This window comes from Mustela erminea, chromosome 12 (assembly GCF_009829155.1).
Source record: "Mustela erminea isolate mMusErm1 chromosome 12, mMusErm1.Pri, whole genome shotgun sequence".
Classification (NCBI taxonomy): domain Eukaryota; kingdom Metazoa; phylum Chordata; class Mammalia; order Carnivora; family Mustelidae; genus Mustela; species Mustela erminea.
The window spans coordinates 84124970-84149877 of record NC_045625.1 but is presented as its reverse complement, the minus strand read 5'-3'; the positions used below and the strand labels follow the sequence as shown (position 1 = coordinate 84149877).

The 24908-nt window shown below is 48.2% G+C and overlaps 1 protein-coding gene across 4 annotated transcripts in view; it reads right to left on the bottom strand.

Annotated features, from left to right (window-relative positions):
- KANK1 (KN motif and ankyrin repeat domains 1) overlaps window positions 1–24908 on the bottom strand; it is a 195941-nt gene that overhangs the window by 48239 nt on the left and 122794 nt on the right. For all 4 annotated transcript variants that reach the window (XM_032306226.1, XM_032306223.1, XM_032306224.1 and 1 more), the window contains one exon: window positions 12087–12206. In XM_032306226.1, the coding sequence (XP_032162117.1) occupies window positions 12087–12123 (37 nt within the window). In that variant the 5' untranslated portion in view covers window positions 12124–12206. The remainder of the gene's footprint in view (window positions 1–12086; window positions 12207–24908) is intronic.

Below are 24908 nucleotides of genomic sequence, written 5' to 3'. Positions count from 1 at the left end.
CATCAGGCTCCCTGCTCAGCGGGGAGCTGCTTTTCCTTCTGCCTGCTGCTCCCATTTGTGCTTTCTCTCTCTGACAAATCAAATGAATAAAATCTTAAAAAATAATAATAATAAAGACCAGGGCACCTGGGTGACTCAGGGGGTTAAGCATCTGCTCTTGACTTGGGTCGTGATCCCAGGGTCTTCCTGCTCAGCGAGGAGTTGGCTTCTCCCTCTGCCCCTCCCCTCTGCTCAGGCTCCTCCTCTCTCCTGGTCTCTCTCAAACAAATAGAATCTAAATAAATAAATCAATAAATACCCAAACCCAACAGCCTAGGATCCTTACCACCATGCCTTCTGAAGGTAAACTTAATGTGCCAAAACCCTACTTGCAAATATTTATCTTGAAAAGACACAGGTTGGGGGGTGCCTGGGTGGCCCAGTGGGTTGAGCCTCTGCCTTCGGCTCAGGTCATGATCTCAGGGTCCTGGGATCGAGCCCCACGTCGGGCTCTCTGCTCAGCGGGGAGGCTGCTTCCCCCCTCTCTCTCTGCCTGCCTCTCCGCCTACTTGTGATCTCTCTGGCAAAATAAGAAACAAAATCTTTAAAAAGAAGAAGAAGAAGGAAAAGACACAGGTCGGAAGCAGGATGCTCCGTCATCAATCTCGTGGCAGGGCTGGATCATGTCTGTGGTGCGTCAGCCGCCCCCCAGCAGCCTCTAAGGAATGCACAGCCCTGACGGTGCGCTTCACCCCTCCCGGGCTCTCGTCAGTGATGGGTGTGACACAGAAGCCGGTGTCTGAGGTAACCCCAGGGAGGGGGAGCAGAGTGGGCGGGGCTCCCTCCCACATCCCCACTGTCTCCTTCTCCACCAGCGCCAGCACAGCCCCGAGGGCTGACGGGCCACGGAGGGGATTACAGGACAGGCCCAGCAAGAGCTTCTTGCTCTTCCTCGTCCTGGTAGGTGTGTACAGCGTTGGGTTTGGAAGAGGATCCTTCTTCACACGCCTGGATTAGAAGGATCTGCCCTAAGACTTAATGTAAGGAGAGATTTTCCAAGGAGAGGCCACAGGCAACATGGGGCGGGTGTGCCAGCAGAGGTGTGACACCGGCCAGGAGAGTGAAATGAGGACCAGGACGCTACGGGTGACCGGCCTGTCGAAAAACACCAGGAAGAAACCCTCAGTCTGCGTGACACCTGACTCAACGGAACGCCTTTCCTCCAACACATTTAAGTCTTCACACCGGAGTCACGCTGAATTTTACACATCAGGCTTTCTTCACAGTCTGGGGTGCCCGTGATTATTGCTTTCATCAGATTTGGACAAAGAGACAGTCTCATAATGTGTTTTCACCTGAGTCTTGAAATCAGCATTAAAAAGCCCGTGACAGGGACGCCTGGGTGGCTCAGTTGGTTAAGCAGCTGCCTTCGGCTCAGGTCATGATCCCAGCGTCCTGGGATCGAGTCCCACATCGGGCTCCTTGCTCAGCGGGGAGCCTGCTTCTCCCTCTGCCTCTGCCTGCCATTCTGTCTGCCTGTGCTCGCTCTTTCCCCCTCTCTCTCTCTGATAAATAAATAAAATCCTAAAAAAAAAAAAAAAAAAAAAAGCCCGTGACAAAATTGAGGCATGAGATAAGGGGATTAAAACTAAATTAGGTAGCCACAAAGACTAGGAACGCTGCAAACAATAAGCGTCTATTTAATACATATTTACAATTTATAGGTTATAACAGTTGTAAGTTATTAACAATCATTTATCCAATAATAACTTAATTCATTAATTAACCGTTTATTTCCTCCCATCTAAGAGGGGGCAGACATCTGCAGAGACCTTCCCAAGAGAACTGTGGGACAGACGGCAGGCCGGCCGGCCATCCTCCCGACTTCTCGTCCACAGTTCCAACCAGCCCGCCCAACCAGACCAGGTAACACGCCTGGGGCAAAAGGAACTGGCTGGGTCACGAACAGGAACGTGGTGGTGGGAGCTGGGAAGAAATTTCCCAAATGCCCTTTGACAAGAATCCTCCCTGGACAACCATGTCAAAACTGGTCCCCTCTCCCTGGAACGCAAGGCACTGAACAGACAGGATCATCTTAAGCCTACGTCAGAGCACGTGACGGACAGAAAGCAGATACCACCGCCTGCACGGAGCGGTGAGGTCAGAGGAGGTGGGCTGTCAGCGCGTGTGTGCCCTGCACTGAAAGCCACCTGGTTCGTCCGGGAAAAATATCCAGGTGCACAGGCTGGGGGGCACCGGCCAAGGGAAAGACACTGTCAGCCTGGCCAGAGGCAGGGCTCAGTTCAATCACAGAGATTCTCCAGCAGGCACTGTGCCCACGTCCCGCTCTGGATGCGCTGCCCAGCACTGTGCGGGCACAAAGCAGGCTGCAAACATGCGCTCATGGAACGTGCAGCCTGCGGACCCCAGGCGGAGTACTAAGCAGGCCACAGTGGGTACACCCGAGGTGCAGATGATGGGACTCTCACCCCCTGAGACCTCAGTGCTCACAGACTTGTCGAGGCCACTCCCCTGACTCTACATAAAAATACATAGCTCTCCAGGAACTAAGAAGAGGTAGGGGTGACATTCCCCTCAGAGTCTCCGAGAACACTGGTTGGAACAGGTCAGGGAGGAAGCAGCTCTTGAAGGATGAGAAGGCCTTGGGAGGTATGGGAAAGCCATCCAGATCAAGAGAACAGGGCTTTGAGCAAGGCCCTAGGAAGGCAACAGGGCAGCTGGGCTGCGGAACAGGGGTGGGGACGGTGGAGAAGCGCCCTGGGGTTCTGCCCCAGAACCCTCTGCCAGAGCTGGTCTCTTGCTGCCTGGAGCCCTGGAGGGCTGGGAAGGCCCACCAAGATTTCTGCAGGCCTCAGGGCTGAAGACACAGAAACAAAAAATGATTCTGTCCCAATGAGGCCAAAAGCAAAAGCCCAGATTTAGGAGCAAACAGACAAAAGTCAGTGAAAGCCAAACATGTCTGAGAGACGGAAAAAATAACAAAAGTATGGAAAGTTCAGCGTTCCTTCATCTTGCCAGCTGTCTCGAACTAAACAAAGTCACAAAGAAGTGACCGTAAGTAAAAGAAAGACCCACCTTCACAGGACCTCGGGGCTGGTCCGTGTCACAAAGAAGGGAAACAGGTGCCCTCTGCCAGGACGTTTCTGTGCAGTCATTTACAAGTGAGCTCCCGAATGAATGGTCTCATGGCACTGAAGTGGTTTCTCTGTCTAGCATCCTTCCTTCTGGTCATTCCCAAAAGACCCCCTGATTTAAATGCACCACTATTTGCAAACTCTGCCTTTTCACCATCAAACTGGCCAGAGGACAGAAAACCAAATAATAAGAACCCCAGAGGTAAAGCGCCCAGCTTTTGGCCCCCCTTTTACCTTTCTGGAAGATTTTCTGTCCGTTGATTCTTCATTTAAAAGCAGTATCCTGGGTGGTGTAAGTTCCAGATGCCAGTTTCTAGAACCTCAGTAAGGTGCAAGCAGCCCCCGCCCAGAGAATCCACGTTCCTGGGCGCCCAGGTGACGCCTGAGAGTGTCCAGGGCCATGCCCAGGAGCTGGTGGGATTCCTCACCGCCCAGAAGCTTACAATGTGACCGTTTCCTCTCACACTGCCAGGCAGCTGAGCCTGGGGCAGATGTGGAAGCTGTGTAAAGCGTGGCCCTAATGGAAAAACTCGGTGGCACAGGGCTTCGGTGTTTTGCAATTTTTTTTCCTGTAAGCTACATTGTTGGAATGGTTTGACATGCCAACCTTTCCCTCCGCCCCTACCGGCCTACAGACTGCCAGATCTCCACCCCGGGCGGCTGTAACAGCCGGTGTGTCATTGGGCTGAGTCACCCCTTGCTCAGGGGTGGAGTCCTGGCTGAGGCACAGGGCGCAGAAAGCCGGCAGGTTCTACTACCTGCTTGGGCAGCTCTCAGGAAGACAGACGAATTTTTGTCCTCCCAGCTGAAGCTGGAGGGGAACAGGCTAAATGGGCCACCTCAAAAAACAAACAAACAAACAAACAAAACAAAAAACAAAAGACCCACATACACAAAAACAACAAAAAACCAAAACCACATTTCCCTGGTGTGTCCCTGATTTGATTAATGCAGCCCCGTCCGTCCGTTGGGAATGCTGGGGGAAAGGAAATCACTCAGTCATACGTGGGGAGTGCACAGACGTACGTGGGGAGGACACTGGCAGCCGAGAAAGAAGGAACATTTGTGGGTTTTCGTTAAAAGAAAAGAAGAGGAGACGCACAGACTACGGGGTGAAGACACCTGGGTCTGGGCTTAGGAATCTTTAGAAACCTCACATCTCTCTTTTGTAGTTGGAGTCAGGGGAGATACCTACTCCTTGTCTTCCGGGAGGTTCCGGAAGGGGCCTGTTGTGGCTGCTTGTACACAAACATTTAAAAAGCCTTTGCCTGGTGCACAATTGTTGCAAGAGAAAAGGGCACTGAGAATAGTGGGCAGGAATGGGAAAATCTGACAGTGAGGGCTGAATCGATGTTTTCACAAAGTTATTTGCAAAGCTGATGGGATTTATTGACTAATCCAAATGTTGTGAGACGAGATTCGGGAAATCATGTGCCTGTCTTCTTGGTTCTGCAGAACAGAGATCATGCCCAGAGTACAAAAGATCCCACAGACAGAAAACTTGCTCCCTTAAGGAAGATCTCGAGAAAGGACCCAAGATAAATTCAGCACCTGTGACTGAGCACACAGCATTCCAAGCACCACCTCCTTTAAATAAAGGCTCACTGGGCAAAACCTCCAGCCCAGGTGGGAGGAAAGTCCCAGGCCGCTCAAATCTGGTCACACACGAGACCAAGAGAGAGCCCACAGACGGAACTTTGGGGACGAGAACGCATCCCATCAATCCAACAACAATCGGTCCATCGGCCCCGTGTTCCTTCAGGTTGACAGTTCTGCTTTTCTATCTGTTGGTTAGAAAGGCCCCCTGAATACTATAGGATAGTATTTGATCATGGTCCAAGTGCTGCTAAGATTGGAAATCTGGCCTCAATTTTTACAAAATTCTCAAAATAGTCACATACGTATTTTAAAGTTGTGAGATCACTTGTCCATACAGAACTACCAGCTGAGATCACGACGAGATACAGATGGGCTGCATACTTAAAACACTTCTCATCCTCAGAATTCATGAGGAATTGCAGCCCAAAGTAGAACCAGGCTTAGCTTCTAAAACATGAGCATACTTTTCCTAAAGCATATGGAAATGAGTGAATCAGTTCCAGCTCATTCCAAAAATATCCAGTAGAGAAGCCAAGAGAGGAAGAACAGAATCATCAATTTTTTTTTTTTTAACTTAGAATCTCTACAAATGTTTGAATGAATCCTAGTAAACCTGATTTCCTGGCTGAGGCTCCTACAAGGTTTTTATCAGATAAGTCTTCTCCATGCAATTTTTAGTTCGATGTGTTGCCAGAAAAGAGCAAGAATTTACAACCTCTGTGAATTGGAGAAATGACGCGGATATTTTCTGTACCAGATCAAATCAAACAGCCTCTCAGAGAGAAGGACCCCAAAGCAGAAACAGTGAGTTCGTCATTCATGTCCCAAACCGGCACAAACTTTTCTCAGAAACTGCACAAAAGGAGATGAACGGGAATTATCTGGGGCACAGGAAGAAGGCAAACCCTTGGAAAGGAAGCGAATGAGCTATACTTCAGATGGGCTCAGCTGGCCCACCCACGTCCTTTGAGAAAGAGGGGAAGTGCATAATCAGAAAAAAACGCCAATACTCATGACGGGAAGTCTGCCTTAGGTAAGCAGGGCACAGGACATTCAAATCTTGTAGGAAGGGCCTCACTCGGCAGCTTCAACAGCTCAAAGCGTTAACATCGAAGCACATCTCTCTGCTGGGTTTTTATTTTGTGTTTTTTCTTTCCTGTTGGCACCCACATAGCATCTCTCCAAATGCAGGGCGTATCTTTGCCCAACGCCTGGGATAGGCAAGAGCCTGGTGTCTACCCGTCCTACACCCTAGTAGGCTGCGACTTGCTGCCAGATAAGGCATCTTTCCCCGGCTGAACTGCAGAGTTGAATCTCCCGTCTGAAATCTGAATGATGCTTAACCCACTGGGACTCGCTCACCGTCTGGAGCAGCAGAGCTTCCCCAGGGGGCTCCTGGTTAAAGCGGAAGCAAGCCCCGCAGAGGGAGGGATTCTGCAGGACGTCCCTGGGGGCTGGTGGAGTTCTGGGGTTCTGATCTAACCAGACAGGCAAGTCCCTGAAATCCGGGATCTCCTATGTGTAGGTGAACTCTGTGCTGCGAAACTCAAATGAAACTGATGCTTAAAAAAGTAACTATCTTCTGAAACACCATCACTATGAGAAAATACATTATTTCATGTGTAAACCTCAGTGGGAAAGGAGTCTTTCATCAATGAAAAACTAACAGTTTCATTTAACGCTGAAAGGCACAATCTAATCGAAATCCAATTACGAAGAACACCAAGTAACAGGACGAAACTGATGTACTCAATACTGAGACGTTTGCTCTATGAGGTAATTCGCAGTAAGAAGAACTTCGCCTCTATCTCAAAGGACCTTCTACTCACAACTGCCCTCCTTTTCGGTTTCATGGAGTTTCCTGAAATACACACTTTCCCCTTGATCTACTTCATTAAGAATTCACAGTTGGGGGGCGCCTGGGTGGCTCAGTGGGTTAAGCCCCTGCCTTCGGCTCCCGTCGTGATCTCAGGGTCCTGGGATCGAGTCCCACATCGGGCTCTCTGCTCAGCCGGGAGCCTGCTTCCTTCTCTCTCTCTCTGCCTGCCTCTCTGCCTGCTTGTGATCTCTCTCTGTCAAATAAATAAATAAAATCTTTAAAAAAAAAAAAAAAAGAATTCACAGTTGGCTCTCTTCTGGTTTTTAATGTCGACAGAGTGCGCTGAACAAGGGGAAATCGTCCTCTGTGTTCAAGGTCCGGCTTAGCCATTAGGTAACTGGGTGGGCTGGGCAGCTTGGGTTTTTCTCATCTGAGAGTAGGGACAGGTGGAATCATAAAGACCCCCACCAGCCCTTTACCTCTGTTTTGATGTCAGGCAGCTAGGTCGCACCCTTAGCTCTCCTCATACACCACCAAACACACCGCTTTCAGGGGAGGGCAGAGCACCGACAGGAACACACATTTCATTCTTCGGCAGAGGCTTCCAGGACACCCTGGAGGGTCACGGCCGGTACCCGCGCATTCAAGCAGCCCTAGCATCTCATCCGCTCACCTTCTGCCTCTGGAGGAAGGCTGGTGGAGACCACAGCTCTAAGACTCCCCAGCAGAGACGCACACCACCGCTGCCAGGCTGAGACCTTCCCTGCAGATGGTCTCAGAAACCCCAGGGCAGTTCCAGCCAGACCAGTCGGGGCAAACTGCTCTGGTGCTTGACAAACAGCATGCAATTCCCGCTGTCGGGTTCCCAGCAGTGGGCTCAGGGTTCTGTTTGAGAAATGCCGCTGCCCGGGAAAAATATTTACACAACCGAGTGGGCTGTGCTGGGCGGCAGAGTTCTACCTGCTGGGCCGGGAGTCTGTGGGCTCCGGCTGACCCGGTCTTATCAGCGGCCTTTGTACCTCATTTAAGATCAGCATGGAGACAAAACCCGGAGCCAAAGGACTGACCAGAGTCCCAACGAGCCTTACTAAAATTTATAAGAGGAATTTAAAATGACAACCAAGTTGTTTGTTTGTTTTTTTAGATTTTTTACTTATTTGTCAGAGAGAGAGAGGGAGAGAGAGCAAGCGAGCACAGGCAGACAGAGAGGCAGGCAGAGGCAGAGGGAGAAGCAGGCTCCCTGCCAAGCAAGGAGTCCGATGTGGGACCCGATCCCATCATGACGTGAGCCGAAGGCAGCCGCTTAACCAGCTGAGCCACCCAGGCGTCCTGACAACCAAGTTTTTAATGCAGCTTGATAAGTACCCTAAGTAACTTAAGATCTAGTTATTTGGGAAAAAAATATGTGTGTGTTTGCGCGCGCGTGAGAAATAGTAAAAGGGGGGAAACCACCATCAACTACCAAAGGCAAGTATTAGCAACAAGAAGGCTGGTGATGGGAGGCACAAACGGAACTCCCTAACCCTCATCGATTTCTTTCATTTAACTGTGACACAGGACAGTAACACAATTCTTGCCTCAAAGTCACGCGTCTGACAGGGCCTGGCACCACGGCGCGTGAGCAGGCCCTTTTCAGACCAGTACCCGAGGAGGGACCTCGCAGAACAAGGCGGGCAGTGATTTCCCCTGACATCTGACCAGTGTTTCATATCTTGGGGTGTTTCTAGGGCTCCTGTTTTATTTGTCCCTCGCAACCGTCCTGTGAAGGAGGCTGGGAAGGTGCATTATCTTCATCGGACAAATAAGCCACTTGTTATGTAGCTTCTAAAGAGAGTCGAAGCTCTAATTAAAGTTTCACAACATGAATTAGTGTTTACAGAGGTAAACAGGGCATCCAGATTCCAACGTGATTCAGAGACCTGAGAAAAAGCAGACCGTCCCCATGATCTCAGGGTCCTGGGATCGAGTTCTGCATAGGACTCTCTGCTCAGCGGGGAGCCTGCTTCCCCCTCTCTCTGCTCTGCCTGCTTCTCTGCCTACTTGTGATCTCTGTCTGTCAAATAAATAAATAAAATCTTAAAAAAAAAAAAAAAAGGAGGTGACAGACACAAAGACATGACTGATTCTGACGGGGTGGATGGTGAGCAGGGGGACAATGCTGGGAGGGAAGCCCAGGTGAGGTGCCACGTGTAGCAAATTAGAAGCGAGGACACCCAGTGAAATTTAAATTTTGAAAACACAGTGAATACTTTTTTTTTTTTTTTAAAAAAGCATAAATCAGTCCTCTATTTTATCTGGAAGCTCTGCCCACAGGAATCCTCAGCCTCTACCAGAATGAAAAGTCCTTGGAGGTAGGGGTTTGGGCCTGTGTTTTCCCTGCTGAATCTGAGTGCCCAGAACAGTGCCTGGGACACTGGAGGCCCCGGATCCCTGCCGTGTACCTGTAAAGTGTATTTCTTCGGCAAGATGCTATGCACACAGGTGCCTGTTGCATCATCTTTATGTTGGTCTGAAACCTAGGGCAACACATTTTACAAATTACAGCATTAACTAACTGTTCTTTTTTTTCCTTTCTTTCTTTTCTTTTCTTTTTTTGGAGATTTTATTTATTTATTTGATAGAGGTGGGGGGAGAGCATAAGCAGGCAGGGGGCAGAGGGAGAGGGAGAAGCAGGGAGCCTGATGTGGGACCCTGGATCACGACCTGAGCTGAAGGCAGACGCCCAATGACTGAGCCATGCAGGTGCCCTGAACTGCTCTTACTTCAAAACCGGTACCTTTTATTCCAGCTAACTGAAGGACTCAGTGGGGAAGTCAGAGGATAAAAGGACGCTGAATGGTCCCTTACTCAGTTTCAGCTCTCAATGGGAGCATGAATGTGGGATGTCAGTCACCAGACGTGCTGGCAGCCAAGGGCCTGGCCAACTGGTACTTTCCTCAGCTGACTTCTTTAATTCCTGCTTTGTTCCCAAGACCATGAGCAATGTTTCTGGGGCCAGTACCCTGACTCCACTTTCATATGGGAATTTTCCTCAAGTTCTATGGGAGCCCAAAGCACTGATTTTTTTTTTTTTTTTTAGGGAAAGGGCTGGGGGAGATTCCTTTTGGGCACAACACACATAGGGGAAGTAGGGTTTAAAAAAATATATATATTTAATATTAATTTTTGGAAAATGAAAAAATATCAATTTATTCCACATTTACAATTTTACTGAACTACCCAAATTATTTATTTTTCTCACAGGAAGGATCAGTATCCAGCCCTCATTCGCTGCATAAATCCCTTTTTATCCCATCTTAATCTGCAACCTACAAATGTTCTTATGTTAATTAGATTTTGAAACAGCATATTTATAACGAGCATATACTTCGGCATTGAGTATGGCTTTTTTTTGGGGTAAACAGTAGCAGGTATTTCTTTTGTAATACAGAGCAGGAAAAGAAAAATCATCGTTTTTATAAGCACATCTGCACTGTGTGAAGTATACACAATTGAAAGACAACATGGAACATGTTGCAGAACATGTATTTCCAGGTTGTGGTATTAGCAGGAATTCCTGCTTTATTTTTCAGAAAATATTAAACTTTTATATTTTAAAGTTTTCTAAAATGAGCATCATATATATGTGTGTGTGTGTGTGTGTGCATGTGTGTGTTGTAACTAAAGTAACTGTGTCGGGCTGAGCCTCGAATCAGATTGCTTACAGAGGTCCTGGCGACTAGAGTAAACACTACTGTCCCTCGCGTGGTCCTGACACCTGTCTGCAGTAACCATTCATCCCCGGACACCCCAGAAGTCACTAATGAGAGCTTCCCTTTGCTTCCAAACTCAGTGCCCAGACCTGTTAGGCAGGGGGAAGGTGATAGCTGGGTCATCAGACTTTAGGAACAAAGGGACAAGGGACGCTCTCGGATGAGTCAAGCTGAAAAGGAACGGAGGGGAAATGAGGCAGGTACCTAAACCCTTGGAGATAAGAATATGCCGGAGACGGCAGAGGGTCAAGTTCTGGAGGGATCCCTCCCCGCTCTGAACATGTGAATGCAGGTGAGGACAGGAGTGGGAAGGGAGAACAGAGCGTCCCGGGGAACTGAAACTCACCCACAACACTCGGGAAACTTCACAAGGCTTCAGTTTCCTCCCTTATCAACTCTTTTACCAGAGAAACAAGGAATAAGCCCGACTTCTCTGACTTAGGTGAGTGCCTGAGTCTCTCTGCGCTCACAGAGGGATGGATGCGGGGGCAGTGGTGATGACAGAAGGATGACGCATCATGATGGAGGCAAAACTCCTGGGCCACCATGGTACACGGTAAGTGCTCAGGCCATGTTAGCTTTTGTTGTTCATAATGTCTTAGTGGCGGCAGTAAGGGCAAGCAAAAGCAAGAAAAGAGAGAGAGACGAGTTGTCCCAGAATCAACCACCGAGTTTGGACGGGTTTGGACTGGGGCAAGTTACAGCTTTTCTTGCCAGAGGACAGGCCTGCTCCTGGGACAGAAAGTCACACATGGGCCGGGCAAGCCCACTCCAGAGGGCTGGTCCTGTTCTGCCCTTACCGGGGCTCTCCAGCTTACAGGGCGCTTCTAAGTCCATTTCTGGTCCTCACATGGGTCCTAACCGTGCAGGCAGAGGTCTTTATTGACGGTTAATACATGGACAACTAGTCCTGCCCTATATTTCGTGGTTAGGGCTGGAGATGGGACTCAACTCAGGGTTCCTGATTCCAACCCCACATTCCTTCCATTAGCCAGAGTTCAGGGCAGCACAGCGGCACTGGGTTCCAACAGCACAAACGCTCCCCACACAGCGCCCGCTCTCGCACCTTCTGCTCTCGGGCAGATCACTCGAGAGTGGAATGGACACCTGGCACACCGTTTGGGGCAGGTGGTTGTCTCCTGTCTTACACCGTCTCTTGGGAGGCTTCTCTGCATTTGTTCTATAAATTTCTCCCAAATCTTATACAAGCAATATTGGACCAGACACGCCATCCACGTAAGTCTCTATGTAGATGCAGAACTGAGAATGCACGTCTTCACGAGACGGCTTGTTGTGTGTTCCTCCCTGGGAAGGAACAGCACGACCTTCTCCAGCCCCTTTCTCTTTACGTAGCAACGTGAAAACAGGACCTGCTGGGGACTGGATCCCAGGAACCGGCTCAAAACACCAGACTCACTTCTTCTCTCGTTGCTCAATCCCTCATCAAGAAGTTCGAGGAGAGTGCACGTTACCCTTGGATCAGCATTCAGGATTTTACATTTATCTTTCAGCACTTGAATACAACTGACGTGGGGAATAATTTACCTGACTTCTGTACAGAAAGACTCTATAAAGATAATAGAAAACTCTCCAAGAGATTAACAAAAAAAAAAAAAAAAAAAAAAAAAGGCAAAAAGCCCAACCTCATTGGATAGAAAATTCTTTGAAAGCCTAGTTATCTAGGCAACTTGCTACTATCTACCCATTATTTAAAAAGAAGTCAGAAATCAGCTTGAGCCAAGGCATACACCTCCACATACACACACTCCAGAGCACGGTTACCTGAGGCACAGCCGTTAACCTTTGTGGTGTGAGCCATGCTGGCTGGGATCCAGGGACAGGTCCGGAAAGGAGTGAGGAGTCATGCAAATCTTATGCACCAAGTTCCCCAATGCGTTCACCCTGAAACAAGAAACAGAGTCCCATCAAAGTGGATCATTTAAAAATACGTACGACACTAAATCTTAGATGTGTGTTTGCCAAGATGGCTGCTAATGGACGGTGCAGATCCGACAGCGGAGAGGCAGCCCCTGGGTGGTGGGGACGGCTGTCCAGCCCCGCTGTGCAGGGTTGAGAGGGTCACACCCGTGCAGAGGGGTCTGGGGATGGGCAAGAGAGCGGGTCTCCAGACAGAGTACTCTTCCAGGAGATAAAACTGGTTTTCTAGAAACGTGACTTTTTTTAGAAAGGTGGCCTTCAACTGCCAATGGGCTCGTACTGGGTACAGCTCCACAGCCCGTCACAAACCATGTCTGGTTCTTAGCCTCTTTTCCAAAGGTTGGCTCAACACTTTCATTCACTCAGTTGCCCTCAAAGTAGCTGCTGTTGCTGTTATATGAGTGTTCACATTTTTAAAGGATTCATTCGTGGGAGCCCCTCTGAGGTATCTCCAAGTCTTTCACCTACTTGGTCTTGTGAGCCGTAAATGTGATCTGGTCAGCTCCTCTCTTAAAAAGTCTCCCACAGCTCCCACGGTCCTGTCAGATAACCTCCACGTGACAGAGCTTGACACACAGTTTGGAAACATCAGGCTTCACGCTGGGCACCCTATTTGCTACTTGATGTGAATCCTCCATTTCAAAGTTAACGGAGGGGCACCTGCTCGGTTGGTTAAACATCCAACTCTTGACTTCTTAGCTCAGGTCATGATCTCAGGGAACGTGGAATGGAGCCCCATGTGGGGCTCCGTGCTGGGTGTGGAGCCTGCTTAAAACACTCTCTCCCTCTGCCCCTCCCCTGGTCCCCCTCTAAAAAAATAAAACATAAAAAAAAAAAAAGTTAACTGAGATTACTACTATAAGACGTGTTACAATCACAAAATTGAAAACAAAAAATAAAAACAGGAAAGGAACACTACTCCAACCTTGCTCTTTCGAAATGCCTTTTGAAAAATGCTGGCAAAGAAAGCAAACAATGGTACAGATGGAAGTATTCCATTTCCACTACGTCCGAGTCATAACTCTAGACCCAGGAAATCTGAAGAAATTGATCTAATGAATTCCAAATTGAGAATTCAAGCATGAGTTCAGGAACCCACAAGGACCTCCCAACAACAGGAGAACGCCAACATAACAACACACCCATATATACTGGGCTTTCATGTAGCCACTGAAATCATTTAAGAGCTTTTTCTTTTTTTTTCCTTAGGCATATACCAAAAAATTTATTTTAAGAAATTGTCTCATGTAACTACGGAGGCTCAGAAGTCCCGTATCTAACACCTGGAGGTCTAGGAATGCTAGTGGTGTAGTTGTAGTTCAGACGTGAAGGTCTTAGACCCAGAGGACCCTATGTCATAAGTTCCAGTTTGAGTCGAAAAGGTCAAGAAGCAGCAGCAGGAGATGAAACAGAGACAGCAAATTCACCCTTCCTCATCTTTTTATTCTGTCCGGGCTCTCAATGAATTCGGTAATGTCTACCTGCCTTGGTGATGGCAATCTTCTTTACTTAGCACATCGATTTAAATGTTCATCTTTTCTGGAAACATACTCACAGATACACCCAGAAATAATGTTTCACCAGCTACGTGGGCCTCCCTTAGCTCAGTCAAGTTAACACATAAAACTTTCCATCCTGGACCTAAAGAGGAACTTTAAAGACAATCCAATCCAATCAGTGATCAGAATAGGAAATAAAATTCTGGAAAGTTTATATTTTAAACAAAATGTATCACATGTTTGTGTGTCTGCTACATGCATTTGTGGTACCCAGACACACAAACAAGTAGTAAATGATTTCTTACGGAAAAAAAAGGAAGGAAAAAGGCACGCCTTTCTCATTTTTAATAGCAGAAAGAGAAAGCACACACACCTTTAAGAGCTTTTAATAATGTAGTAAAATACTCAAAGGACATTGATAAATATTGCATTCTCTCATAAACCTAATTTTGTTAAAAATACAGATGTACATATTTACACATCTATTTAAAACCGTCAGAAGTACACCAAAATGTTCCTTACGGTTGCCCCTGTGTGAAACCATTTGGGATGTCTAGCTCCTTTACTACTTTGGGAATAATAGCTGTTTTCTTTTAAAAAAAGAAGAAAAAGAGACTTCCTGTGTCTGGTTTTATTTGCTTTAAAATGCACTGGAGGAAGAAAACAGAACTTTCCAAACGCTATGCAGAAGGCACGGATCAGGCCCTAGTCACGGCGACTGTAAGAAGAGAAAGAAGTAAAGGAGCAGAGGGAACGGCTGATCTCTGGGATCGAACACGTGCGCGTGCCCCTCGCTGGCCGACTGGGCCTGCGCTATAGTTCAGAGCGGAGCACGCGGTTCCCGTGCTTGGCTTCTCCCGCTCTGGTGACCACCACTCAGCCCACCCGCAGACACGTGCTCCTCAGCCTCCCAGGGGAAGCCTCCGGGCTCCCTGCCGGTCCCCATTTTTGGTCTGGCAGCACACCAGGAGGACGGGATGGCTCTCATCCGTCTGCCTGTGTGGCGATCGCCTGACTTGCTGCTGCCAGCAGGCCCCGGTTCAGGTCCACGGCATTGAGCTTGGAAAGCAGTAACCTCTGTGTGGGCAGAGCTGGCGCTCTCAGACGGCAGGCTTTAGGGATCGAGTGAGCGTTACCTTTGAGAATAGAAATGACAGCACATGTCTGGCAAATGCAGCTTTGTTCAAAAAAATTATATATATATATATATATAAAATCTATAATATATAATTTTTATATAATATATAATAAATAATATGCAAGATAATTTTATATTTTATATATATATACATACACTGGGAGAGCAGAAGGAGGAAGCGAGGGAGCAGAAAGATAAGGGCACAGAGGAGGAAAGCCCAGCTTCTGGAATTCTTCAGCTAATTATATTTCTAAAAGTCAACAAAAATAAAACCTAAGCAAAACCCCAATCCCGGGTCCGTTTCTAGACCATGTGCTTGTGCTCTTGCTTCGTAACAGCCTGTAAATACCACCACTTAAACTCTTGAGGGCAAACAGAAGGCAAGAAGAAACAGGCTGCGCGTATTATGGGCGCGTGAGGTATGTGTCAAGGTATTTGGATGGAGATATGCCCAGAATCTTCCCAGAAGATTCTGAAGCCCAAAAGCTTCCTCAACTTTAGCCCAAGGTCGTCTCCTGTCCGTGAACCTCCTTTCCCCTGGCAGACGATGTCTACATCAGATCCAAACTGGTCCCTCCAAACCTCCCTCAAACTGAACAATAAAACCAAAATGGGGAGAAGTCCCCAAATTGGGAACTACAAGCCCACCACGGGTAGAAGCAGCACGACGCGGCTGTCACTGGGCGTGGAGCCTGGAGGCATCTGTACGATATTGTGGATTGATTTCCCCCAGTTGTTGCTCGTGCCTGGCAGGAGGCGTCACACCGTGAGGCCTGAGTCTTCCCCACGATATGCAGACTCTCCCGTCAGCGCAGTATATAAGCCAGAAAATGTTTGGCCGCGACCCATTCTCTGTTACAGATCAACAAATGGCTTCTCTTGGTCCCCGGAGAAAACAGCCAACAGTAAATCTCAAGTGGTACAGGTGCCTTAGTTCTGCTCATGAAGAAAAAGCAATTCTTTGGGGCGCCTGGGTGGCTCAGTGGATTAAAGCCTCTGCCTTCAGCTCAGGTCATGATCCCGGGGTCCTGGGATCGAGCCCCGCATAGGGCTCTCTGCTCGGTGGCGAGCCTGCTTCCTCCTCTCTCTCTGCCTGCCTCTCTGCCTACTTGTGATTTCTGTCAAAGGGATAAATAAAGTCTTTAAAAAAAAAAAAGATGCAAAAAATGTGCAGCTCAGAATTTGTAGAACTGTCACATTCAAGGCACTTGTTAGAAGTGCCAAATGGCTGCCACCTTCTTCAAACCTCACGATGACCCTGTGAGGTACTAAAAACTCTCTCTCCCCATTTTACAAAAAGGAAACTGAGGCACGGGGAGGTGAGAACCTGCCTGGCTCAGAGGGCCAGGAAGAGCCAAGTCCAGAGGGAAGCCATCCAGGTCCCGGGGCTGTGGGCTGTGCTACTCTAACAAGTAAGAATTTATGCCCCAAAGTAAGGGGAACCTTTCAAGGAGGCCACCCGCAGGAGGGGTCTGCTCACGGCCAGGACGCCGCGCGCACGTTCCTTCCAGACAGCAAGGGAGGTTTCGGGCCGTGAGGGGCTCCTGCTTCTGGAGCAAGTGTATTTCCCATCGTTTTCCTTGAGATGACGCGTTGAAGGGCGTGCGGAGGGACCCAAAGGAACTACCTCTGTGCACGCCCGTCACACTCTCCTGGGGACTCCAAAGTACCCCGGCTGGCGCGTCTCAGGGCCTTGGGCCTTAGCCTTTGCTGTGGGTGTCATCCGGCTCTTTGCAAAAAATGAAGTACTTGCTCAGTCCAGCGACGTTCTCCGCCACAGAGGGTCGGCGGGAGGCTCCCTGCGGAGCCTGAGGAGTTTCCCAGGCGGACAGGAGGAGGCCGTCACCGTGGAAGTAGGAGCCGCGGGGCTCCAGCCACAGCTGGGAAACGTGAAACCACCGTTTGGACGTGCAGGTCCTGACATGCTTCTATGACCTGTCATCGGGGTTTTTTTTTTGCTTCACAAAATTAGCGACACAAACAGGTGTTCCTAAAATCTCAAAAAGACCGAATCTGATAAAAAATAATCACTCTCTCCCAGGGCTAACGTGTCACCATTACCACCTGAGCTGATTTCTCTTCGATGTATTAGGGCAGTACGTCTATTTTTTTTTTTTTTAATCACCTTTACATGTTTTAAAGACCTGCAACTCCGAGCATCTCTGCTGGCCACTGCCTTGTTTCTGCCTGGAGACACACGACAAACAAAAGCGCTGTTCTGTCCCCAGAAGTCACACGCTGCTGCTGGACGCAAGTACGCTGTCAAAGGAGAAAACACTGGAACATCAGCGCACGCACAGTTGATTCTACTCCACAGCAAGGGACCCTTACTTTGCCCCAGAAGACTACGAGTGACCGAGAAATGTATTTAAGAGGCCACCTGGCCTGAGTCTGAGAGCACGAACAGGTGTTTTCCAGAGTGAGAAAGAGGGATCCCACGCAGAAGGAGAAGCATCTGCAGAGTCAAGAGAAACAGCAGTGCCCGGCGTGGCACCCGGCGGGCTCGGTGGGCAGAGCGTGTCTGTGACTCTTGATTCTGGGATTGTGAGTCTGAGCTTCCTGTTGGGTTTAGAGATTGCTTTAAGAAAAAAAATTGTAAAAAAAAAAAAAAAAGAGGCGGGGGGGCACCTGGGTGGTTTAGTCAGGTAAGTGCTTGACTCGAGATTTTGGCTCAGCTCAGGATCTTGGGGTCGTGGGATCCAGCCTTGCATCAGGGTCCGAGCTCAGCGGGAAGTCTGCTTTAGGGTTCTCGCTCTCCCTCTGCCTCTCCCCCCCAAATAAATACATAAATCATTAAAAGAAAAAAAGAAAAGAAAAAGGAAGTGCATGGGAGGTAGAGCTGTAGCTAGAGAACTGGGCGCTTACACGGGGGCTTGTTGGAGTGAACAGCCCAGTCAAGAAAGACGACCAAGGCCTGAAGGCTCAAGAGAAAGCTGACGAGGACAGAGTCTACAAAAGCTGAGTTGGAAACACACACGTGCAGACGGACACACGGCCACACGGACACAGATACCTTTCCCCTAACGAAACACGTAAAGCTCATTTATTTCTTTAAATAAGTCAGTCTGTCAAACACTCCTCCATCACCACCTATGATTGCCCAGAGAGCTCTGTCCAGAGTTTAATTAAAAGTAACTTCATTGAAAAAGTATGTTTGAGTGAAATGAGTGCATCATCAGATCGTCCTCCAGTGATTTCTAATACTGGCTCCCACCACAGAAACTGTGGCAGAAATGGTTAATGAACTCTCGGTATTTTCCAACCAAATGACCTAATCATGATCCAAACCCACTTACCCTTCTCAAATACAGCAGATAATTTTCCTGGTATGGGCAGGGTAGAAGGAAATCTCCATCATCAATCAGGACCTACGTCAGAATCCTACGTGGACACTAGTTCATTGACAATGTAGAGAAAGGATTGGGTTTTGCCCACTAGACAAAAATTTTTTGCAATGTTCGTTCAGACAGTTACATTTAGAACTTACTCCTTGGGGTAACAATTAAGAGGCGAGAACAAGTTTTTGTATCACGGGAACAAGTCAAAATGAAGTCCAAATGAAGACACTAAAGGGAAAACATGAGAGAAGCAACAATAATACATAAATTCATTTACTCATTTAACAAGTAAGTGTGTGCAATGTGCCAGGCACTGTTTCCGGCATGGAGCTTACAGCAACAAAATAAATGCCCACCACCTCCAAAACCCCAAGTAATCTAACTAGAGGTCTAGCTGAAGGACATTTAGGTCTCACAATATGTGGAACAGATTAGCTCTACCAAAAGCCAATTCCTTACTCCTCTTTTCTGCCTTCTGAAAAGAATTCCCACGTTCAGATCTGCCTCCCTGTGTCCCGAAGTGGGATGGGCGAGTCTAGCCCCCCACGACCCTCGCACGACACCCCCCCACGGCCCATCCACGTCCACGACACATCACTTAAGTGCGTCGGGGTCTTTCCTAGCGTGTGTGCAAGGGCAATGCTACTAACCAACAGGTTCAAACCACCACCTCTGCTACTAACCAACAGGTTCAAACCACCACCTCTGCTACTAACCAACAGGTTCAAACCACCACCTCTGCTACTAACCAACAGGTTCAAACCACCACCTCTGCTACTAACCAACAGGTTCAAACCACCACCTCTGCTACTAACCAACAGGTTCAAACCACCACCTCTGCTACTAACCAACAGGTTCAAACCACCACCTCTGCTACTAACCAACAGGTTCAAACCACCACCTCTGCTACTAACCAACAGGTTCAAACCACCACCTCAGGGTCTGCAAATACTTTTGGAGCCTGGCACTGGCTCTGTTCCAGCTGGACTGCTGGAACTCACTCAGCTTCCTTAAAGAAAAGGCTGTTGGTAGATTGTCTTTCCAGGAAATAGGCAGTGAGGAGAGTTTATCAGATCCTAACAACCTGGGCGGAAAACTAGCCGTTTTCCTCTGCAACAAAGAGGGCAATGAAAGGGCAGATAAAGGAAAATTAGAATTATCGATTTTTAAAAAAAATGTTACCACCTTTAACTTTTTTTGTTGACTTCAGAGTATGATTCAGTATAGGCATATGAAATGGGAGATCCTGATTTGCTTTGGTTCATCTCGAAAGGGTTAAGGCAGAAGAGACTCCGGCAGAAACCTAACCCTTTCATTTAGGAGCCTGCCCTCCTCAGTGAGGTCTTGCTCTCAGCAAGCCTCCTAAGCCTCCCCTCCAACACCTGCTGTTTATGAGTTAAAATGTCAGAGCTTTTGCCTCTTCAAATATTAAAGAACCCAAATGTAACAGCCATAGCTGTCAGTGAATTAGTTTACTGTAGTTTGAAAGGCTTTTGTTCATTCCCTACTTTAATTATTTAAAATATGACGTTCTCATTTATTTGCTGCTGCAGCAGACATTTTCCCTCTAATTCCCCTGGGATTGGGTTCTTATAGGATATTCTCTGTGATCACTCTTAAAATGATCAATGCTATTCAATGACAAGTTCAGGGGTGCCTGGGATGGGTCACTAAGTAAAAGCGGATCATAACACATCCTCGGGTTTTTAATCTTCAAGCAGAGGTTCTCAAAGTGTGGTTCCCTGATTGCAGCATTAGCACTGATCTTCTGGGAACTTCCTAGAAATGCAAATTCACAGGTCAACCCAGACCCACTGAATCAGGAACTCTAACAATCTGCTTCTTAACCAGCCCTGTGGGGGATTCTTGACACAGGGCAAAGGTTCTCAAAACCACTGCCTTAAGAGATGGGTTAAATGAAAATTATCGAACTCAGTCCTGAGACTCCTAGAGCCAGGAATATCCACTGATTTTAAGAAAATGGTCCCCAGGGGTGCCTGGGGATCCCTGGAACCAGGTTAAGTCAGTTGGTTAAGCGACTGCCTTCAGCTCAGGTCATGATCCCAGAGTCCTGGGATCGAGCCCCACATCAGGCTCCTTGCTCAGTGGGCAGCATGCTTCTCCCTCTACCTCTGCTTCTCCCTCTCCCTCTGCTGCTCTGCCTGCTTGTATCTCTTGCTCTGTCAAGTAAGTAAATAAAATCTCAAAGAGAAAAAGAAAGAAAATGGTACCGAATGATTTAGACAACGTCCCCCAAGGGGCTTGACTTCTTGCCATTCATTTACTCCAAACATACTGACTGGGCACTCGGCATGCACGAGACATACTGCTGGAACTTGAATGGTAAACAAGAGACTCGGTTTCTGTCTTCCGGCAGCCTAAAGGCAGGAATTTCACACAGACTGACCCACACACAACAGCAAGTTATTAACACGTGATGCTAAATGCCACATGGAGGGAAAAAATAGGTGTTGAGTGAGAATGATGAAGGTCAAACTCCTTAGGGCTGATGGTGGGGATATGGAGATGGATGGGAAGCCGAGGTCCCTGCAACACCTCTAGGGAAATGACATTGAAGGGGAGACCCGAGGGACAGGTAGAGGTTAGCTGGGGGAGTGTGGGGAATAAGGATGAAGCCCAGAAACAGCTCGACACATCAACATTCCCCCAAAGTTTCCACAACCGGCAGATGAAACGACCCAACAACAGAAGGAAAACCCTTTCAAAAGATGGTGCTACAGCAAATGCCCATGGATAGGCCTACAACAAACTCTGACCTTAACCTTTGACCTTAGACAAAAATCAGTTCTAAAGGACTCACAGTCTTGACTGTAAAACAACAACAACAAAAAAATTTGTAACTTCTAGAAGATAATGTCAAAGATCTTCAAGACCTAGGGCTTGGAGAAGAGCTTAAAGAAGACAGAAAAAGATCCATAAAGGTAAAAACTGGTGAAGTGGTGTTCATTAAAATTAAAATCCTTTTTTCCTGTAAAAGCATGGTCCAAAGGCACTGAGGTGGGAAAAAGCTCTATGTGTTTCAGCAACCAACGCTTACATATAAAAGAGAGCCAAAGAGTAGAGAGGTGAACAGAGGCTAAATTAGGACATTTGTTGGGCCTTGCTGCATATGGGAGGGGGAAAGGGGTTTATTCAGAGTCCAAAGTCACTAAGCATTTTATTTTATTTTAAAGATTTTATTTATTTAGGGACACCTGGGTGGCTCAGTTGGTTGGGCAGCTGCCTTCGGCTAAGGTCATGATCCCAGCGTTCTGGGATCGAGTCCCACATCAGGCTCCTTGCTCGGCAGGGAGCCTGTTTCTCCCTCTGCCTCTGCCTGCCACTCTGTCTGCCTGTGCTCGCTCTCTCTCCCTCTCTCTCTCTCTGATAAATAAATAAAATCTTTAAAAAAAAAAAAGATTTTATTTATTTATTTGACAGAGAGATCACAAGTAGGCAGAGAGGCAGGCAGAGACAGGGGGCAGCAGGCTCCCTGCTGAGCAGAGAGCCCGATGTGGGACTCAATCCCAGGACCCTGAGATCATGACCTGAGCCAAAGGCAGAGGCTTAACCCACTCCACTGAGCCACCCAGGCATCCCGTCACTCAGCATTTTAATGTCAATGAGTAACACAAATTAAATGATCTTACTTTTAAGTATTCTGCTTAAGGGGTGTCTGGGCGGCTCAGTCGGTTGAGTGTCCGACTCTTGGTTTTGGCTGTGGGGAGGTCTCGGGGTCCTTGGATAGAGCCCTGTGTGGACCTCTGACTTGCACAGGGGTGTGGAATCTGCTTGAGATTCTTTCCTTCTCTACCCCCCTCTGCCTCTCCCCACACTCATTCTCTCCCTAAAACGAATAAATAAGTTTTCTTTTTTTTTTTTTTTTTTTTAAGTTTTTGGCCTAGCAGTCTTGCCATTTTAAGGTGAGGTAGGTTGGGTCTTCTTTACTACTATTATGGGGAAAAGACACTGGTTGTTTCAGAAATGGTTTTTTTTTTTTTTCAGATTTCATAGATAATTTCCCCCTAATGATATAACAAGCTCTTTGACTATACTTTGACTTTTAAAATGTTTACTTCCCACTCTATAACAGAAAGGTGCAGCCACGCCAAACACACATTTCCCGTAAGTTCTTGTGTTTTCCTCAGAACCTACAAGTTCCTACTTATTTTAGAGAAAATTAAAAGACATTAAGGGGCTAGCCCAGGAAGTACCCAGAATGTTAGACTGTTATCAGTAGAGCAAATGCACTTCAGTTAAAAACGGTTTTGGAAGGGGTGCCTGGGTGGTGTAGACTGTTAAGTGTCTGACTCGTGATTGTGGCTCAGGTCATGGTCTCAGGGTCATGGGACTGAGCTCCTTGTTAGGCTCTGAGCTCGGGAGGCAATGTCCTTGAGATCCTCTCTCTCCCTCTCCCTCTGCTCCTCCCTACCCCCTGCACAATCTTTAAAGACTCTAAAAATGGTTACTGGAAAAGCTGGAGCCAAAAACTGACCACAGAATTCTGGATCCTAAACTCTACTGTGCCCTAGACACCCTCAAATTCAAGTTGCCCTTAATAAGTCATACGAACTGTTCCAGCGAATCTTGATGTCACTTTTGTTCACTGAAATAAATCTCACTTAAACTTTTCCTTTTTTGGAATAGGAGACTCCAAACGTTCTCTGCTTTTCGGTCTCAGGCTTTCCTGCTGGGACAAGCACGCCGCTTCCATGACTCTGCAAAATTTCTGCTGGTGTTCGTCTACCCGTGTTTGGTGCGTAAACAGCAGGGCGTTGGGTGGGGGTGTTGGCATCTGCCACGGAGACGACTGAAAACACTTGTTTCCTGCCAGCCCGTCATTCCACGGAGGGACGCTTCGGATAACAGCAGTAGAGTGACAGCCTGACCAAGGACAGCCATGCCCCAGAGGGAAAGCCTTGTCCCCTGGTCTGTTGTCCCCCGGTCTGCACGGGAAGGGACGACCCCTTGGGGTCGTTCCCACCACTTTCAAACGGTCAGAGGCCACAGATGCATCCTCCGAGGGCCAATTAAAACGCCATCAATCACTCAACACTTCTGCCCTGCTCAGCTGGGAAATTCAACGGGCCTGGGGAAGGCGACTCTGCAGCTGGGACTCCAATCCCTCCTCACCCCGAGGTCCTGCCTCCTCCTGGCCGCCCCCCCGCCCCCCCCGCTGCCCAGTTCCTTCTTCTAAAAGCCTCTGAGGGCCATGTCTCAACTCCAGCATGCTTGGAAAAGTGCCAGAGGGTGGACGGAACCTGCCAGAGAAGAGGCTTCACCCCTAACCCAGAAGAAAAAGGTTTGCCTTGAGCCTGAGACACAGGCTGAAGCCACATCCCCAGAAAGCCACTCCTAGAGCGTGCGATGTGACAGCAGGGCGGAACTAAATGCCATCCTTTCCAGAAAGGGGGGGGGGGCTGGGGTTTCACCGCACAGTTAGCCCCCCGGGTGTTAACACCTACCGGGCAGGGGCTTAGGCAGGGAGGAAGCAAGAAGGCAAGATCCCAAAGGTTCCCTCTCAGAAAGACCGGGGACATTGAGATCTAGATGTGGGGCGGGGGCGGGTAGGAAGGTCTGTTCTTTGAGTGTGTGTGCGTCATACTAAAGCAAAATGGATTCACAAACATTTGTGTGAAACTACAGGAAGGGGGTAGGGAGAAACCACAACGAAATGTCTAGCCATCAAGGGAAGGTAAACATTCATTAAAGGCAAAGTATCTACTATATCTAATTTAACATGTCTAGCATCTCAAAGACATTGTTTTAATTTGTTCTATACTGTTTTTATATATATTTATATATAGGGGTGCCTGGGTGGCTCCGTCACTTAGGTGTCTGCCTTCGGCTCGGGTAGTGATCCCGGGGTCCTGGAACTGAGCCCTGCATCAGGCTCTCTGCTCAGCAGGGAGCCTGTTTCTCCCTCTCCCTCTGCCTGCAGCTCCCCCTGCTTGGTGCACTGTCTCTCCCTCCCTCTCTCTCTCTCCGTGTCATTCATTCATATATATATATATATATATATATATATGTATATATATGTGTGTGTGTTATAGAATAAAATAGAGCATGGGCGGGGGTGGCAGTGGGAGAGACAGACCCTTAAGCAGGCTCCACACCCAGCCCAGAGCCCGACTCAGGGCTCGATCTCACGACCCTGAGATCACCACCCGAGCCAACATCAAGAGTCAGATGCTTCACCGGCTGAGACACCCAGGCTCCCCCAAAATACACTTTTTAAATGTGAAAGTGACGTGTGGATAGGCAGTTACAAGCGTCTGTTGAAGCTTCTACATCCCTTGCTATTCCGAGGGCAGACCATCCCCCAAACCAAGAGCAGCGGCATCTGCCTGGTTTGTTAAAAAAGCAGAACCGTGGGCCCCAGGACAGACCTGTTGCACAGAACCGTGGGCCCCACAGGACGCGCAGGGGTCGCAAACACGGTGCCATGTGACACGCTCTGGGTGAGCCCTATTTTCCGGATCAAGCTTGATGTTTCCTATTGGGCTTTCCTTCTGCCCTGAGGGAGCCAAAGCAGTGGTTCATGACCTTGGCGGGTAAGGGGAGTTTCAGACTGGCCCCACCACACACCAGTGAGACTACTCTGTGGGGAGGGGACCCCGCCATGAAGAATCCTTCCCCAGGAGTTGCCATTGAGCTACGCTGGGAGTCACTGGTCTATCCCAGTGGTTTT